Raw genomic sequence first — 17,836 nt, 5'->3', positions numbered from 1 at the left:
CGTATGTGAGTGAATTTCCATCCGGACCTTCCGTCGTCAATCTAATTTTATTCCCCAATGATAAATTAATTTGTTTAACTATTTTCACGTCAAAATGTCAGCGGAACATTTATTTCTTTTTTGCAACTTTTTGTTACCTTCAGCACATAAAAAAGTGTGAGTTCTACATATATCTATTTGTTCATATGTGAGGGAAAAAAACAAAAAAAACAAAACATCAAGACCAAACTCAACACAGCGTAAACATGAGTGAATTTTTTTGGTGACACGTTAACCGAGCTACAAATGGTTGATTTTTTTTCCAAACGTCAGTAATGAGTCATTACAACTAGAGGGAATAAAAATAGCCGTGGTTTGCACAAACAGATCTAGGAAAAAAATAAAGTTAATTTTTGTCCTTTTTTGTAGATAGATTGATCTTGATAATCTTTAATTAAACACGGTAACAAATTTGTCAGCCAAAACTACCTAATAGATAATGCCTAATGCCTAATACCCAATATAATAAATATAATTAAATAAAAAACTGCTTTCCATGGATGCCGTGTCTTATATTTTATTCATCTCCTTTGAGTAGGCATTTAAATTGCCTCAGGGACTCTGTTACCCTAAGTCACAAGGAAGGCTGTTCCAAAGAACGATGCCACAATTGCCAAGGCTATTTTTGTAATAGTTTGTGCGCGGTAATCGAACATTGAGTTTATTCTCCAAGTCCCTTAGATTATGTACGGTTTCTCGCCTTTCGAATTTAGAGCAGAGATAGTCTGGAGCCAACCCGTGCAAAGACTTGTAAACCATCGCAGTTCTTTGAATTTGCTGCTAGCGTGATAGATTTTTCCACCCTAAAAGTTTGAACAGGTGACCAGCATCTACGTCATTAGTTTGAGTAGGTCAAAACACGGGCTGCTTTATTTTGTAGCTTTTGTAACTTATTTCGTAAAGTTATCCCACTGTTTCCCCAAACATGAAAGTAAATTTTCCAGCAAAAACCGTATTTCAATGACTCAGAAACAACACATCTCTTATCTGAAGAATTAAGAAGAATAAATTCGAGTCGCATCACAGCACGTTAGCTGTTTTTCACGCCACTGGTAATTTGCATTAACTTACAATTCATAAAATTAAATTTATATTTGTTTTGATCTTCTTCGAAGCCATTTCACTAATAGAGAAAAATCAAACAAGACGTTGACCAATGTACATATCATCTGGAGTGGAAGCGGAATCATTTGACTTTCGATATTCGTGATTCCTGCCTTTTTTCCCCAATGATTCATGATTCATTAACAGTTTTTTTTTCCCCGATATTCATGATTAATTTCTCATCGTTTTATTCAGAAAACTAAAACAAACACAAAATAAAAATTGTATATGTTACATTTGGTTCTAATGTTTCGAACTCATTTTCTGGTATAGGATATCATCAACTTTAACGAATCACCGAAATTAAAATCCCAAGAGAAGTGAACCGAAGGGTTACTCTCTAACCCTGACTGGATAGTGATTCACCCAATGGATAGCTTTATCCACCTCTTGAACAATCGGGCCAGATGTATAGCTAAGGGTTGTTCAGAACTAGTCAATAATTTTTTAACAGTTACAATTTGTGGCTGAAGTAAAGCAAAGAAAATGAATAACAACAGATTAATTTTTCCCTATATTTATTTATTAGACACCGCTTAAGTGAATTATTTCTATCGTCATTCATAATATCTGGATTCCGGATTCCGGATTCCGGATTCTGGTTTGCGGTTCCGGATTCCATATTTTAGGGCTGCCCGAAAACGGATACGTGTGGACTGAGTCAGAGTTAGTGACTTTTTGGGTGGATAGAGTTACCCATAGCCTGCGAGCAGGCTCTAGTATCTGTCTCTAGTGTCAGGTCCTAGTGTCTAGTGTCTTTTTTCGTCGGCATGTGAGCGAGTGCCTTCTCGCGGCTTTGCCGCGCGTGCTCCCGGCCCAAACACGAGAGCCTGCTCGCAGGCTAAGTTACCCATCTTTTGTTCAACCTGGCCCTGGTGAAGCGCGGTTCTTGTCTAGATCAAATTGCTCTGAGAAGACTGGTGATTAGCACAATAGCAACAAGCTATTGCAGTGAGTTTGTGGCAGTCTTTTAGCATCTTTTAACAAATGTGGTCCGATCCGTTCGCAAGCGGAAAGCAGACGGAAGTAAGTGTGCAACATTTCTATAAATTGTTTTAATATGATGGCCTGCAAGAATACGTAGTGGTGATTTGTAACAGTATCAGTGTGGAAATAGTGTTGATCTGGAATTAGTCTCGTATCTGTTGTCAATATCATGATGAACAATTTATAGTTTAATGGCTTTTATCGCCTGGGTTATTTTGTAGTATACGCAATAAAAACAAAACCAGAAAAAAAAAGAAGGCAATACTGCTTTTATTCTAACCTGAATAAAACAGTTCGTTGGTTTACACTCTCTGTAAGGGCGATTGCATCTTAACCTTTCGCAAATTATTAAAAACAGGAAGGTACATCACTCTTTTTTTGCCAGAATGTGTTAGTTTCGCACTGAAGCTGAATGTTTTTTATAAGTATTTTGTCGGCTGTTTGAGCCTGAAACGTTCTGGCATTTTAATGAACCCCTGAGCACGTGATCACTCAAGCTGCAAACATAATCACTCATTTATTTTCAAAATATGTTTCTAAAAGCATTTGGTTATTGTGCTGAATTAATAAAGTAGACTCAAACTTTACATTTTACGTGAGTTCATACTGTTTTTACAACCATTCTAAAATTAAATCAAATAAACTTCCTCTTGTGATTCTCAGCCGAGGGGTGTTCTTCATGTGCTCGTAAAACTTGGGTTAATCTCAGCCTTAACGTTGTCATGTAAAAAGTTCTTTCAAAAAAAATAGTGTATTCCTTATGAACTTTATTACAATATAGTGAGAATTTCAAGTTAAAAATGAAATAGAATTAAACCACGATATAATGATCGTCTCTTAATAATTCCTACTGGTTGGGAAATCCGCCAGAATATCAATATATTATTACACGACTGAGTTAGTCATTCAGGGCCAATAACTTAAATAATACAATTAGATTGTCCAATTGCCAATACAATATTTTGCAAGGTTGATTCTGTGCGATTGTTATTGAAGGTTTTCTTGCAGTTTTTCGGTTTACTTTCATAAGAGAAAACGTAGTTACAAAATAAAACCGTGGCCAAGGACTCGGTTTTTTCCCTGCTGTACGGACCAACCTGGACAACCGCTGTTATTTTTTTCCTACTTTAATTTGTTAGAATAATCTTTGTTTTTGGATCAATCGGAAAACCGTGGTAAAGATTTAATATAAACTGTTTTTCATTCAGTTAATATATTTCAATGATAAAGAACAATCTTGCTTTAAGGAAGGTATGTCGTATAAAAGAATACTTATGAAAGATTCACGAGAAGCGATTTATTTAAAATCAAAAGCTTCCTATTTCTCAAATGTTGCTCAAGAACAAAGTCGTCACAAAGTGCAAATTAGTAGCAAACTGATCATCAATTAAATTCGACAATCAGTCTTGGTCTGTGAGATTGAATGAAGGCAATTGGTTTTTGTCAAACGCCACGCGATGCATATTAGCTGCAGACGACGCCCAGTTTAGCTACCATTGCGTCAAATACATTAAGGAGATGCAAATGAAAGACCTAACTAAAAAAAAAGACTTTTGTCACTTGAAATTAAAGAGATATATACTCGCCTTTTCGAGAGTTTTGAGGTTTCAATTCTGCTCCTCAGCAGGTTACTCCTTATCTATTCGGCTAGCGTTCACGTTATCAATGGTTTGTAAACAACGATTCCTTTGGCTGAGAGCAAAATTTTGTATATAACAGTTCAATACTCCACTCGTGTAACTGATTATGATGAACGACCACGACAAATTAATAATAAAGAATGAAAATTGTCTTTGTCACTTTTATTAAAAAGACGATACGTGTGAGACTGATTTGAGAGGATTTTCCGTTATTTCCGACAGGCTCTCGATTCATATATATAAAATCATAATTTTGCTCATCTTATGTACCTGGAATGGCCGCAGTGCAGAAACCTGGGTCCACTCTTTTTGACTAAAATGTACGAAAATACAAATTAAAGACACAGTTTTTTTAAAAGTTCTAAGACAAAGCAACTAAACAATTTATCTACTTATTGTTTTTTTTTTTCAGCTAAATGTTAGTTGATAAAAATTAAACTGACGGTCGATTTTCTACAATCGCTATACTAAACTCTGCACATCATCCATTTCTGACAAAAACAAAACTAAAAGAACGCCGGCTCGCACAAACAGATAAAGACTTAAATCATCTCTGTAAACTAAGAAACATACGTTCACATAATGAAAAGAACATTGTTACCTAGTGTTTCTCCTGCCTCATTTACATTTCATTAGATATGGCTTGATTTACAATAGTGTACAAACGTTCGAATGAACTAATGAAGTTAAGAAGATGTTGCCCTTTTCCGACGGAGGACATTTTACTTTTCAGTAACAGTACAACCAGTTAAACAAAAAGAAAAATTAACCTGCGCAGCTGGCGGGATGCTTTGTTTCCAACAAATAGGCGACGCTGCGAAAAGAATGCAGGTAAGTTGTACGCCTCGCCCTTGGCGACCGCAAAGCACTTGTGGACGCAGGTTAATTGAATTAGAGAGACTACGTTTTAAAAGATTGCTACTGTAAAAACACCATTTCAAAACAACTGGCAACTGAGGTTAGTCTTTTGATAATTGTTTGGCATTTTTTTTTCATGAGCTTTACATTGACCTCCCACTGAGGAACGTTTGTAATCAAAATATAGCTCCACTTCATTATATAAACCGACAAAAAAGGATCAGGTATAATTGACCCAAATACCGCCGATATCTCTATCGTATCCTCGAAGCAGGTAGTCACGTTTCTTGTTGGTCCATGTCTGGTGTTATCCTGAACGCTTAATTGCAGGGCTGATAGCCCTAAATTTAATTTTTCAACCTTTATTGAGTGACCGGTTTTGGATAGATCTGAACTATGAGAACGAGATGCTTTACAAATCCCCAAATTTGAACATCTCATTCAAATTTAAAAGAAAGGATTTTAAGACGAAATCCAATGGGAAATAGAGCAATTTCAGTTTTTAATAGACAAAAACCTTGTATCAGAATAATTTTAATTATATTACAGACCTTTTTGCATTTTCTAAAAGCTGAAGATAAAAACAGTTGCCTGAAATAACAACAAAAACTATTTCCCATGGGAAGTTGAGAAAATAATTTCAAAGTTCAGGGAAATTTTGCAAACATAGGCAAACTTCATCACCAGTTTCATTATTTCGCCAGTACATTGTGTGGAATTCAAGTGTTTCATATGAACTTCAAAATTTCTTTTCGACATTCAGTGTCATCCGAAATGATTTCTTTTGAGAAGATATTTAAAACAGTGGCACAGGAGTTTGCAATACAATTTAAAGTAACCTCGGTACAAAGCTTTTGTCTGCTTGTTACTCGAACTTGTGGTGTAATCCTTCCTAAATGTCTTTCTCGACTGATGTTTATGTTTCAAATAAGTGTTTCGGATACACACATTTTTTATTTTGCGCATGCATACTGGGTTTCAAAATTAACATAGATTGTGTTACTATTTCAATTCCATAGTCAGTAGCCCAATAAGTACAAATAAATGTTGATGGAAACTTAACTCTTCTCGAAAGCCTATCAAAACAGTTTTGTCAAAATACTTGTTCAATTGTGGAAGCGTGCATGGCTACGGTGCAGCATCTTGATTCACTACAGATATTGACATGTTCATGAGTTCGCTGATAATACTCGGACCGTTTAGCCTGTCAACTCATTTTAGTTACCAAAACTGAACTCAGATGAACTTACCTTTCAGAAGCAATCTTTTCAGAACGCGGACAGCTTCTGTTGTGCCGGGTACGTGTATTTGCCAAATCTTTTTGTCAAAAGAAGGTTAAACTACATGGAAGTAATTTTCATAACAAATGTAAACCATTTGGGACGTTATCACCTTTCCTCTGAGAGTAATTTAAATATATTTTTTCACTTTTGTGTTAATCATACTTTAACTGACCTTAACTGCCTGTCGTTTAATTTATAATTTTTGTCGGCGTGGATTGATCATTGCTATTAGGGTTATTTGGCGGCTTCATGTGGAATAATGATTCCTAACACTCCATTATCTCACCAGTATTCAAACTCTTTGTCGTTTTTCTTTCGGCTTGAAGTTCATTATTTTTTTTGAATTCATTATTAGAGAGTCTCTATGGGGTTAACCAGCAACTGTCAAATGCTCTAAAAAAATAACTTCGAACAACCGATAATTTAATTTTCAACCTTCAAAAAGCTAGATTTTCTTACTGTGAACTGAGGTAACATCCCTTGGCGTTGAGACGCCCTTATTCCACGATGAAAAAAAATCGAATGATTCAACTAAAGCTCTTTTTAATTTCAATTCAGGATTCATCATCTCACGACTTAAGCTTAAATGTATTTTTTGGACAGAACAATAGCAGAACATGACACCATTAAGCCACAGATGCTACAATAGAACACTGGTAACCCAAACTCACATTTCGAGCGGTCGGCAGGTTATCGTTGTTGCGTAACACTGGGTTGACTGTTGAAAGGCCTGTGTCCTTTGGTCTTTGCTGCGTCTTGTATTGCGATTTTTCCGATTCTGTTCCGCTTTCCTCCGTCCTAGGAAAGAAGCTGCGCTCAACCAGTACTATAGCTATTTTTACGTAACTGACTGATTACTTTATAGCGACCGCTGGAAACGTGAGTGTCGGCTGCCTGTGAATAGAACTGAAAAAGACGCATTCAATTAAGTTTTTTATTGTTCCATCGAGTTTTCAGTTTCACTGCTCACCAAAATTAATGTTTTCGATTCAAAGAGAAATAAAATATCAGAGCCACTGAGTTTTCCAGGATTAACGTTCAACAGGAGTCACCCGGGCTGCTTGTCAGCTCTACGAGTCCCGTAAACAGGGCAATACCTCCCCTTACAGTGATACCACCTGCTGGATTATAATCCATATCATTAGAAGACTTGATCTGTCTGCTAGAATGATCGCAGCACAAAATCTATTTCTTTTCGACTCAAATGATCATGAAAATACAATTTCGAGACAGTCTTGTTAAAAGTCCTACGACAAAGTTTTACAATTCACTGTTTTTTTTTCAGCCAAAGGTTAGTTGATAAAAGTTAAGCTGATGGTTGATTTTCTACAATCGCTATACTAAAATCTGCACACCATCTATTTCTGACAAAAACAAAACTAAAAGAATGGCTCACACAACCTGATAAAAACGAGAACCATCCCTGTAATTTAAGAAACATACGTTCAAATAATAAAAAAACATTGTTACCTAATGTTGTTTCCTCTCTCATTTACATTTCATTAGAGGCGGCTTGACAAATGGTCGAATGAACCATGAATATGTTACCCTTTGCTGACGGAGGGTAGTTAGCTTTTCAATCAGTTAAACAAAAAGCAAATTTAACCTGCGCCACTGGCGGGATGCTTTGTTTCTAACAAAAGAAGCGAAACCAAGAGGAGAATGGCGAGTATTTCGCCTCTCCCTTGGCGACTGCAAAGCACTCGTGCGCGCAGGGTAAATGAACAAGAAAGACTGAGTTTCAAAAGTTTGACACTGTGAAAACAGTATTCGGTCACATTTTGATGAGTTTGTCAAGGCCGAAAGAAACAAAATGTCCAGTATTATTTTTCCAAACAAACGGCAACTGAGATTAGTCCGTTTGATAATCGGTTTAGCATCGACCACTGAGTAGGAACCATGACTAAAATATAACTCCAGTTAATTACATCGACAAAGGCGTTAACTGACCTAAAGACCGCCGATATCTCTGTCTAATCCTTGACGTAGATAGTTATGCTTGGTGTTAGTCTATGCCTGGTGTTATGTCGAACGATTGTGTGGAATGCTAAACGAGACCTGAGCAAAGCGAGTTCATAAAGGTGCAACCATAATTTGCATACTGAATTAAGCGACTCGGCTGCAGTTATTGAACGTTTCCCATAGGCGACCACTTTTCCAAAATATCGAATTTTGCCCACATATTTTCTGTCGGCACTAAATTCATCATTGTCCTTAGGGTTATTTCGCGGGTATTCAGACCTCGTTCTCTTTTTTTTCGGCTTGAAATTTCACTTCAATTCACTATTTATTTGTGCTCATTATTGGAGGGTATTTTCTAACTGTCAACTGAGGTAACATTCCACGAAATTTATTCCAACCGGAACTTAAAACCTATGGAAAGCGCTATTGACTTTTTCGCTCGAAAGAAGCTCTCAAAAGTATTTTGTAATATCGAGAAATTTGTTATAAATACGATTAATTAGTAGCTAGACCACATGCGTGCCGTACAATTCAAGGAGTAATCGTGCTCGTTGAAATTACTCGCGCGATTACCCCCTAAATTGTACTCCACTCGGTACAATTATTATTACTTATCAGTGAACGTTTTGCCAAGTATACTCTGGCAGCACTATCAAACAGGTTTGCTTACCTTACTTCGCGTTCTTTAAGAAATTTCGTCTCAGTGAGGCGTTAGTGTAAATCTTTTAGGTTTGATCTTTCCTCTAATTTTAAAGGGAAAAAAAATAACAGCTGGAAAATTTTCTTTCATTAATCCTAAATGTACGCAAATCCTAATCATATAGTCATTTTCGAAACATTGTCGCTCCATTTAACAAAAAACCCTAGAATCCAAATTTTGCCGAATTCCTGGCGTTTTTGAGCATGCTTTGGATAGATTTCCCAAATTTATCGCGAAGGGACTCATCTTTTGAAAACTTGGGTCATGTGATTAAAAGCAGCTTTTTTGACTTAACGGCAATTATTCTAGGCTCGATTTCCAGCTTTTTTGAGAGCCCGCGTTCCTTGCCCCACACCACCTCCGCATCATTGGGAGGAGGATAAACAACCGGACTCCCAAAACGGCTGGAAATCGAGCCTGCAATTATTCCAGCAATGACAAAAATAATGAAAAACCGCTTCGCTTTGTTTTACTAATGATACTTTACTTCCACCTTTCCGTTTCACAACCACTTCTCTCAGTGCCAACATGCATAACAAATTTCAGTAACAGTTGTATTCGGTTGAAATTGCTGAACAAAAAAAATATTAAGTTAAAAAAAATATTAGCTTGTGGCTATGACGCCTAATTACTTTCTAAATAGGAGAATAAGTTGAAATATCATTTTTTTACATCTCTCAGTAAGTTCGTGTGATATAGCGGGTCTTGTTCTACTGTACGGCCGGCCCGCTAAAATTTGACGCTGTATTTTGCTTAAGAGTCAATGTCAGTAATTTTCAACTGGGGTCGTGCAATAGCGAAAAAACGAAAAATCTGAAAAAAATTCTCAAGATAGCCCTTGGTGAACTACTTCTGAAAATATATATTTTACCTCGATCCGATAAATATTTTGGACGTAGGGAGATAAACTTGGTTTCGCAGCTCTCAGACCAGATTTTAGGCGTCTGATACCGAACATCGCTGAGACCTCCTTTGAAAATCAAAACACCTTTTCCACGAAACAGCAAGTGACTTATCAAATAAAGCAGACGATAATACACATTTTGAGTGGTTATTTTCTCAGTTTAAATTAAAACTGAATTTTTGACAAATTTTCCAGTATTTACAATAATTCGAGTGATTTTTCGCTCCACAAAATTCACAAAATTAAGGGCCTAAAATCATTGACTGGTACCTCGCCTTGTAAATCGAGACTTATTCCACGTGAAAAAGCACTATTTCTCCTTGCAAAATCCATTTTCATAACCATGGGCTACTTAAAATAAAATTTTTGAGGTCGAAAAATACACGCACTACTTTCGTGAAATTTGAGCTCTTTGATAATGGCATACCAATGTCGAAAGGTCACACAAACGTAACGATAATATATTTTCGAAACCCAGCGCTTCAATAATATTTGCTGTTACTCACAAACTAATTTTACGTGATTTACCATCTCTTTTGAGGAAAAATTAAAGAATTTGGATGTTTATTTAGATCTCGAGTTCCTTAGTGTACACGGGTCACGTCATGCTTGTCAAGGGTTGAAGGTGAGGCACTCGTTATCAAATCAAATTAGAACATTTTCCAGACAGAAATTGCTCACTAACACATACAGTAGTAACTTGAAATGGATGGCTCTTCAAATCTTTCGACGGGCTTTCTGGACATTGAAGAAATCCTGGACTTACAATTCGTAAACCCCACCTCCGACGAATTCAAAGCAACGGATGACAGTTGATTGCGTTACAATTCACAAGGAGACCGCTGATCAAAAAGAACTATATGGTCGATCAAGCCAAGGAAATTAAAGAAATATTTTGAATAAATATAAATTTTGACACGAGCCGCTATCACTCTAAAAGGTGCATCAAGACGACGTTACTGTTGTAGTTATTATTAATTTTTCGAGAAAAAAAAACTGTAGGTTAGGCGCGGGTGGGCGGAGATAAACGAAACATTTCCTTATATGGTGACAAAGATAATCCTTCGCCGTGCAAACCTGGGGATAGAACATCATCTCATTTGTTTAGATATTTACTGGATTAAATGCACTCTCATTTTGAACCCCTTTTACTTTACCTTATTGGGATTATGACATCGAAAAATACCCGCGTCACTGTGAATTCAGAGTGCTACAGAGTTGTCTGTTACGCTGTGTTTGTTGTTGTTGTTGTTGTTCTGAATTCGTATTGGACTTTCAACAAGAAAAATATTGGGGTATCGTATTTTATCGGGATATCGTGTTTTAAGTATGTGTTGAATGGCATTGTGTGAATACGCTGCTCAAGTTAGCGGACAATGCGGAGCTAGCGCAGAAAACCCAGGCAGCTCTCAACGTATCTCAATCGCAAAATGTGACAAGGACATAAGAATTCACCTGAGGTGTTTTGGTGCTGGGTTTGCGGATTAAAACTTAAAGACTGAGGCAGGACTTCTTCTCGCCAGGGCAGGTATGCATTAACGCAGATCTTTGGAAATGTAAACTTGGCAGGCTTTCTGCTCAAGTGTATATATAAGGGGATTGGGGGGAGGGGGCGGAGTTAATGATGTAACGATACACGTAAGAGAAGTAATCATAACCCTAAATTGAAACATTGCAATGGGATAGCATGTTTTTTTGGATCAAGCTTATTTCGGTGTAAAAGTACCGTAATAGTTTAAACACCTGAAAATTCCACGCCCAAGCGTCCTGGTGGACCCTGGACGAGCCTAGTGATTCTAATGCTTGGACCGAATATAAATGAAAATACTCTTTGATTGGGCAATATGCATTATGAGCGTTTGTTTTTTCATATGTGTTACTGACCTCCATGGCGCGTTTATACTGCCAACGGATTCCACATTGCAAATAGAGCGTTAATATCCAATAGATTTTGGTCGTACCCATGTCAGCAACTTGTTGTTTCCACGTCAACATCTTGCAAAGCGCTCTACAAATACCTGCCTTGAAAATTACTAAAAAGTGCATTGCTATCGTAATTTTAATTTTCCAGTTAACGGCTAGTGCTGTTCTTGTTGCTTTTTGGCGCTATTTTTGCCCTTTGGAGAAAGGAAGAATCATATAAATTTTCAATCGAAAAATTAAATTCTTTTCCAAATGTCAGCCCCGGGTTTATTTTTAAAACGTTCTTAAAATTTCGCACATTTCATCTTCGATGTTCCTTTGAAATATATTCCTATATAAAAAAGTGTATTCTAATGTTAACTAAAGATAATCGAAATAACTTTGTCTAGATCTGACCGTCACTTCTTTTTGTCAGGTATATTCGACATCGACGAAAGCCACCTTAACATCCAAAACATCGGGATGCATCTGGCATACGATGGCGTTGCCGAAAGCGATTCTGTTCTGGCCACCATGGCCGACCTTGCGCCATACAGTCTTATCCAGTGATGCCTACCCGGTATAACGGAATATCGAGTGAGGACCGCACAAGAACACGGAAAAAAAACGGGTGTGGCTCAGCTGTGCTCCTGCCTAAGAGCCATCGTATGCGCGTAAACTTTGCTCAACTTGACCACTTCCTAGAATTTATAACTGGTCCACACGTAGCAATAAGCCTGCCTTTTGGCCAAAGACTACTTTCACTGGCACATGGAAGTATTCTCGAAACGCCAAATCTCATAAGAACAATGATACCAGAACCAATTGTGGCACAGTGTACTTAGTACTGTAAGGAAGTCAACTTTACGACGTTCAGAAGATGAACCATACTGCGTTTTTTTGTCCTCTTGTGCTGCAACGTACGAAAATCACTTCAGGGACTCGATTACATAGCGGCAGACGGCGGGAAGGCTTTCGACGAACTGATTGAAATGGTACTAAAGCTGAGTAATGACGACAGGGTATGGGTAAGCCTCTTGCAGAAGGTGCTGAAGGAAGCAAAGCAGTACATCAAAGGCGATTATAAGGTATGGAGGAGAGCGATATTATAGCCTTATAGTCCCTGACCAAACTTTTAGAAAAAATATTTCGAAAGTGTGTTGTTATTTGTATGTATTTTGAGGAAGAATTTGAGCGATGAGATAGTTACGCGTAGAAAAATATGCGCAGTCATTACCACAATAGACATGTAGATGAGTTTAACCCTGCCTTGAACACAACGGTCAGGGATTCCGCTTGTGGTGCAGAGGGAGAGGGGTATATAATGGAAAGCAACTTCCAAAATATTCAAAATCTAAGAAATGTAGGGTTTATTGAGTTAGTTTCTCAGCCACCCAGCCAGCCAGCCAGCCAGCCAGTCAGTCAGTCAGTAAGGAGGTTATTATTTTTTTTTATCTTGCATGTATCGTTATTATAAGTTTATGCTTTCCGTTGATCTTTGCATGATGCCATGACAATGACGTAATTTGTTAATAACATACACTGGCATACCCTCTTACTGAAGGTGCATGTTTCAACTCATGCAACCACACCCGACCACTGCAGCAGTTACGCCCCAAGCGACCCCAAAGACCAAGCCTTTCGATCGGATTGTGCCCACAGTCATGAAGACAGGTGCCTTTCGTGTGGGGTGCATAAGGGTGCTCTAAAGAAGATTGGAAATGCTGTAGCTGAGTCCCCACTGACGGAAGATGAATGGGATGACATACAGTATACTTTCCGCAATGCAGTGCAGGCCATAGAGTCTTGGAAAGCGCACCAACTTCGGTCTTTGCAACAAGACAAGGCAAGAACCACTGCTCTAGAAAGTCTGGATGAGTCATCGGTACTAACAACCCAGGACTGGGCTGCTGAAGTGGCTACCACAAAGATACCGGGAGACTCCAGCTGACTGGTTCGGCAAGAGGGGTATCTCGTGGCATGTCAGCGTATTAGTTCGGAGGTTGGCCGGTCAACTGCAGCAGCAGACCTTTGTCCACATTTTAGAAAAGTCCAGTCAGGACGCTGATGTTGTTGTCCGAGTTCTCCATCACACACTGAGGTCACTGAAAGTGGAACATCCCGAGATAAAATTTGCGGCACTTAGACAAGACAACGCTGGGTGCTACCACAGTGTGGCGATGCTGTCAGCATGCCGTCTAATGGGGACAGCAACTGGAATCCATGTCAAAAGGGTCGACTTTAGTGACCCTCAAGGAGGCAAAGGCCCTTGCGACAGGAAAGCCGCTACCATCAAGACTTACGTGCGACAATACATTAACGAAAGCCACGATGTGCTGACAGCGCACGACTTTAAAGAAGCCATGCTGTCTCATGGAGGGATTAATGGTGTTCGTGTAACCTTAGTCACTGACGTCCTCGAGAAGCCACAACAAGTGATGACAGGCCGCTGGGAGGGAATCAGTAGCTTGAACAACTTCTTCTACCAGGAGGACTGTGTCACCGTGGTCTCATGGTCTCAATTACAAGGTAGCAACTACGACTGAACAAAAAAGATCTAATCGTAGAAACTCTTATTCTTCAGCCATTTCAGCTTGAGTAAAAATAAAAACAAAAAACAATTGCGGTCACAAACATTACAAAACAACGCATGTAGTAAAAACCTTGTTTTGAGAACTTAATGTTTCGTATGCTTCTACATACATCATCAGGAAGTATAAAACGGTTAGCTGCATTACAATAAATTTAAACGAGAAGACTAGTACCTAATAAGGAAAGAAATGACAATGGATAAAAATGAAAATAAACAGATTTGAAATCTGCTGAAAACTGCATGCATGCACGGATGAGGAGGCAGAAGAGGATGGCGAAGGGGCGGATGCAAGCTCGCTGTTGTCATGTCCTGTTGAGGGATGCATACGCACCTATCAGAAGTACCACAACCTGGAGCGTCATTTACTCATCAAGAAGTGCAAGCTCGTTTCAAGTATACCCTTTTAGATACCGCTAAATTGGCATACGCTGAGAGAGTTCACGAGGGCTCCACTATTCAGCCAACATTAGCTGCCCCGACCACCACTGAAGTCTCTTCAGAATGTCTCTTGGTGCAAGGCTGGGCTCTAAAAGGCACGAAAAAGACCACCCGTTTTAACGAGCATCAGCGTCAGTACCTCGATAACAAATTCCAGATTGGACAGGAGAGTGGCCATAAACCCGACCCTGAGAAGGTGTCACGGGACATGCGCTATGCTAGAAGGGACAACGGTGAGCGGCGCTTCGACGTGGAAGAGTTCTTGACTGCACAGCAGATTTAGAGCTACTTTTCACGTACTGCTGCAAAATTGAAGCACGCAGTTACTGCTCAGTCAGGGCATGACTCCATCGACGATAACGATAGCCAGGCGGCCCGAGAACAGGAAGCTTTTTCTTCCGCCCGCTTAGCTTTCCTTCACCAATGCGAGCTGTTACATCCCATTGTCTTTGACACGCTGATCATATGTTCTTTGCACAGCAGCAAAAAGCTGACCAAGCTCAGTGTTGCACAACTGAGGCTTATCTGCAGCTACTTCGACATGGACATAGAGGAACAACAATCAAGGCGAAAAGCGCCTTACATTACTTTTATCTCGGAACTTGTAGGGTCCTGTTTTTAAGAGTGCTTGCGATGTTATCGGAATGTAAAATATCCTCTGATAATATTACTTGTCCCATTTGTTATATTTTGTTTTCATACAAACCTGTACTGATGTTGTTAATATCGGAATTATTCCATCTCTTGTAACGTTCATTCCGTTCCTGAAAAATTTATTTCAAGTGCGTTATGTTGAAGTTATAAATAATTGTATATTTAGGGCCGGGTAGAAAGCGAGAAACAACAACAACAACCAAAAATATCCGCGCCCACGTGTACAATCATAGTATCTGTTAGCGTTCTCATGTAACAGAGACTGTAACGCATATTTCTGCCGTTGACAGTGAATTCAGTAACCGTCGAGAATGCTGATCCGATGGCAGATTGTTCAAGCCTAATGCAAGGTGTGGAAGATGCTGTTGTCATTTTAACCCTAAGAAAGCAATGTCGGAATGATAAATGTTCCAATTTGATTTACTTAATTAAGCTTGCTTTGACCTTGATAAAGATATCGTGACCCGTTTACACGTTACGACTCGAGCTCTAAAACACAGGCAAACTTTCAAATTTTTCCTTAAAAGTTATAGCAATCAAGCAGAATAGTCTTTCAAACATTAGTTTGTGAGTGACAGCAAATATTACTGAAGCGCTGAGTTTCGAAAATATATATCGTTATGTTTGTGTGACCTTTCGACATTGGTATGCCATTATCAAAGAGCTCAAATTTCACGAAAGTAGTGTGTGTATTTTTCGACCTCAAAAATTTTATTTTAAGTAGCCCATGGTTTTGAAAATGGATTTTGCAAGAAGAAATAGTGCTTTTTCACGTGGAATAAGTCTCGATACACAAGGGGAGGTATCAGTCAATGATTTTAGGCCCTTAATTTTGTGAATTTTGTGGAGCGAAAAATCACTCGAATTATTGTAAATACTGGAAAATTTGTCAAAAACTCAGTTTTAATTTAAACTGAGAAAATAACCACTCAAAATGTGTATTATCGTCTGCTTTATTTGATAAGTCACTTGCTGTTTCGTGGAAAAGGTGTTTTGATTTTCAAAGGAGGTCTCAGCGGTGTTCGGTATCAGACGCCTAAAATCTGGTCTGAGAGCTGCGAAACCAAGTTTATCTCCCTACGTCCAAAATATTTATCGGATCGAGGTAAAATATATATTTTCAGAAGTAGTTCACCAAGGGCTATCTTGAGAATTTTTTTCAGATTTTTCGTTTTTTCGCTATTGCACGACCCCAGTTGAAAATTACTGACATTGACTCTTAAAACGTTAACGTGTTAATGACTTGTGACGACTTCTAATTAACTCGCTTCCCGCCAAACACACAGTAGAGATATAAAAAATATTTTCACTCATGCCTCGTCTTCTTCGTCCCTACTGCATGGAACTTGCGGATTCTGTTCCAATATTGAAAACTTAAGTGCCATATTTGTTTCAGTTTTTTCGAGTTTTTGTACTATTTCTATATATATATATTTTGTGTGTAGTGTATCCTAAAACATTTTCCGATATTAAGTCTGAAACTAGCGTTAGTTTTTTTTGTGTGCCAGTAGTGTGCGTGTGCGTTATTTTTTTAGTATTAACGTTAGTAGCGTGCTTATAAATTATTTTTTGGTCTGTACTTTAATAAGAAAAAAAAAAAAATAGAACTGTTAACAGTCAGGAGCCATAATCGGGGACGGAGACCGTAAGCACGCGCCATTTCTAGTATTGGGGTTGTCCCCATGATATGGGACAATAATTCTATTTTTAGAACAAATTGCGCCATCGCGCCATTGCGGCACACGCGCGTACATGCTGCGAGGATTTTTGCGGATGTCGCGCGGGGGAAATGGCGTCCGAAATTCCGAAATTTTTCATGTTTTTGGCCCACAACTCAACGCGTTTACGTCTGTTGGAAATTTTCTTTACTATTTTCGTCGTAGGCTGCTCCAGTTTGAGTGAAGTAAGACAGTGTCGAATTTAGGTATGTTCCGCTTTAAGCTTATATATATCGCTGACCAAGTTGTGTTCCGACGGATGCTTCTTTTACATGAGCTGTACATTACTCCCTTTAAATTTCACATATGTTGAAGATTAACAGCTTTTCTATTACACAGTAAAAAACTAGCTGGATATATTTAGATATAGCAGAGCTTCAGGACTTCATAGTTTCCTAGCTCCTCTTGCCACACGCTTGCGAGCAATTTGCCAGTCTATCGCGACTGAAAAGTAAAACAAAATAATTGCTAGTTTGGTCAGTTTGAGTTTCGCCTGAATTGTAAGCAACGCTTGCTGTTTCATCAAGGCCCAATAACTTTACGTCCGTAGATACTGCTCAGTTTTATTCGTGTAAAAATCCACCAAATTCTCTGTTGTCGATGAATGAGTGCGCCCGCCGATGCTTGTTTTGAACAGTCAGTAAACATGACAAATTGTACTTGCGCCGCACTTTCGTGTGAAAACGTACATCGAACTCAAACAATAATTCTATAGTTTTTAAATATGTTTAAGATTGATAAATGTTTGAGAACATTAAAAGCTAAGCTGAAAATATGTGAATGAAGCAGAAATAATCAGAAGCAGAAATAATAAGTTACGATGACACTTTCTTTACTCAACTTCGAATAACGATTTCGGTTTTGTTGATCGAGTTATCAAAACTCCTTGTTTATTTTCATTTTCGAGTGTAAAACTTCACTATGCTTATGTTGAAGAAACACACATGATGTTAGTAACATTTTTTGCGTTCGTGAAATTTGTTGCAGCATCTCAGCACAAAAGATAACGAAAGAAATCTTTGTCAAGATTTGTTGACAATTGAAAACATCGACT

The 17,836-nt window shown here is 38.4% G+C and overlaps 2 protein-coding genes across 2 annotated transcripts; both read left to right on the top strand.

Annotated features, from left to right (window-relative positions):
* Positions 1 to 12,371: 12,371 nt before the first annotated feature.
* On the top strand, positions 12,372 to 13,934 carry LOC145470488 (uncharacterized). The gene is made up of 3 exons (XM_081454306.1): positions 12,372 to 12,467; positions 12,944 to 13,149; positions 13,280 to 13,934. Exons 1-3 carry the CDS (start codon positions 12,372 to 12,374, stop codon positions 13,923 to 13,925), a joined length of 948 nt encoding a protein of 315 aa, XP_081310432.1. The 3' UTR covers positions 13,926 to 13,934.
* Positions 13,935 to 14,211: 277 nt separating this feature from the next.
* Positions 14,212 to 14,693, top strand: LOC145477984 (uncharacterized). Its single transcript, XM_081455865.1, has 2 exons — positions 14,212 to 14,283; positions 14,380 to 14,693. Exons 1-2 carry the CDS (start codon positions 14,277 to 14,279, stop codon positions 14,691 to 14,693), a joined length of 321 nt encoding a protein of 106 aa, XP_081311991.1. The 5' UTR covers positions 14,212 to 14,276.
* Positions 14,694 to 17,836: the final 3,143 nt, after the last annotated feature.

This window comes from Orbicella franksi, chromosome 2, assembly GCF_964199315.1.
Source record: "Orbicella franksi chromosome 2, jaOrbFran1.1, whole genome shotgun sequence".
Taxonomy (NCBI): Eukaryota; Metazoa; Cnidaria; class Anthozoa; order Scleractinia; family Merulinidae; genus Orbicella; species Orbicella franksi.
The sequence above is the reverse complement of the archived record's forward strand: the minus strand, read 5'-3'. Positions and strand labels throughout refer to the sequence as shown.

Coding starts and splice junctions, on each gene's coding strand:
- LOC145470488 (XM_081454306.1), top strand. CDS start 12,372: ATGGTACTAAAGCTGAGTAATGACGACAGGGTATGGGTAAGCCTCTTG. Junction 12,468..12,943: donor ACATCAAAGGCGATTATAAG/GTATGGAGGAGA, acceptor CTCTTACTGAAG/GTGCATGTTTCAACTCATGC. Junction 13,150..13,279: donor GATGAATGGGATGACATACA/GTATACTTTCCG, acceptor CTAACAACCCAG/GACTGGGCTGCTGAAGTGGC.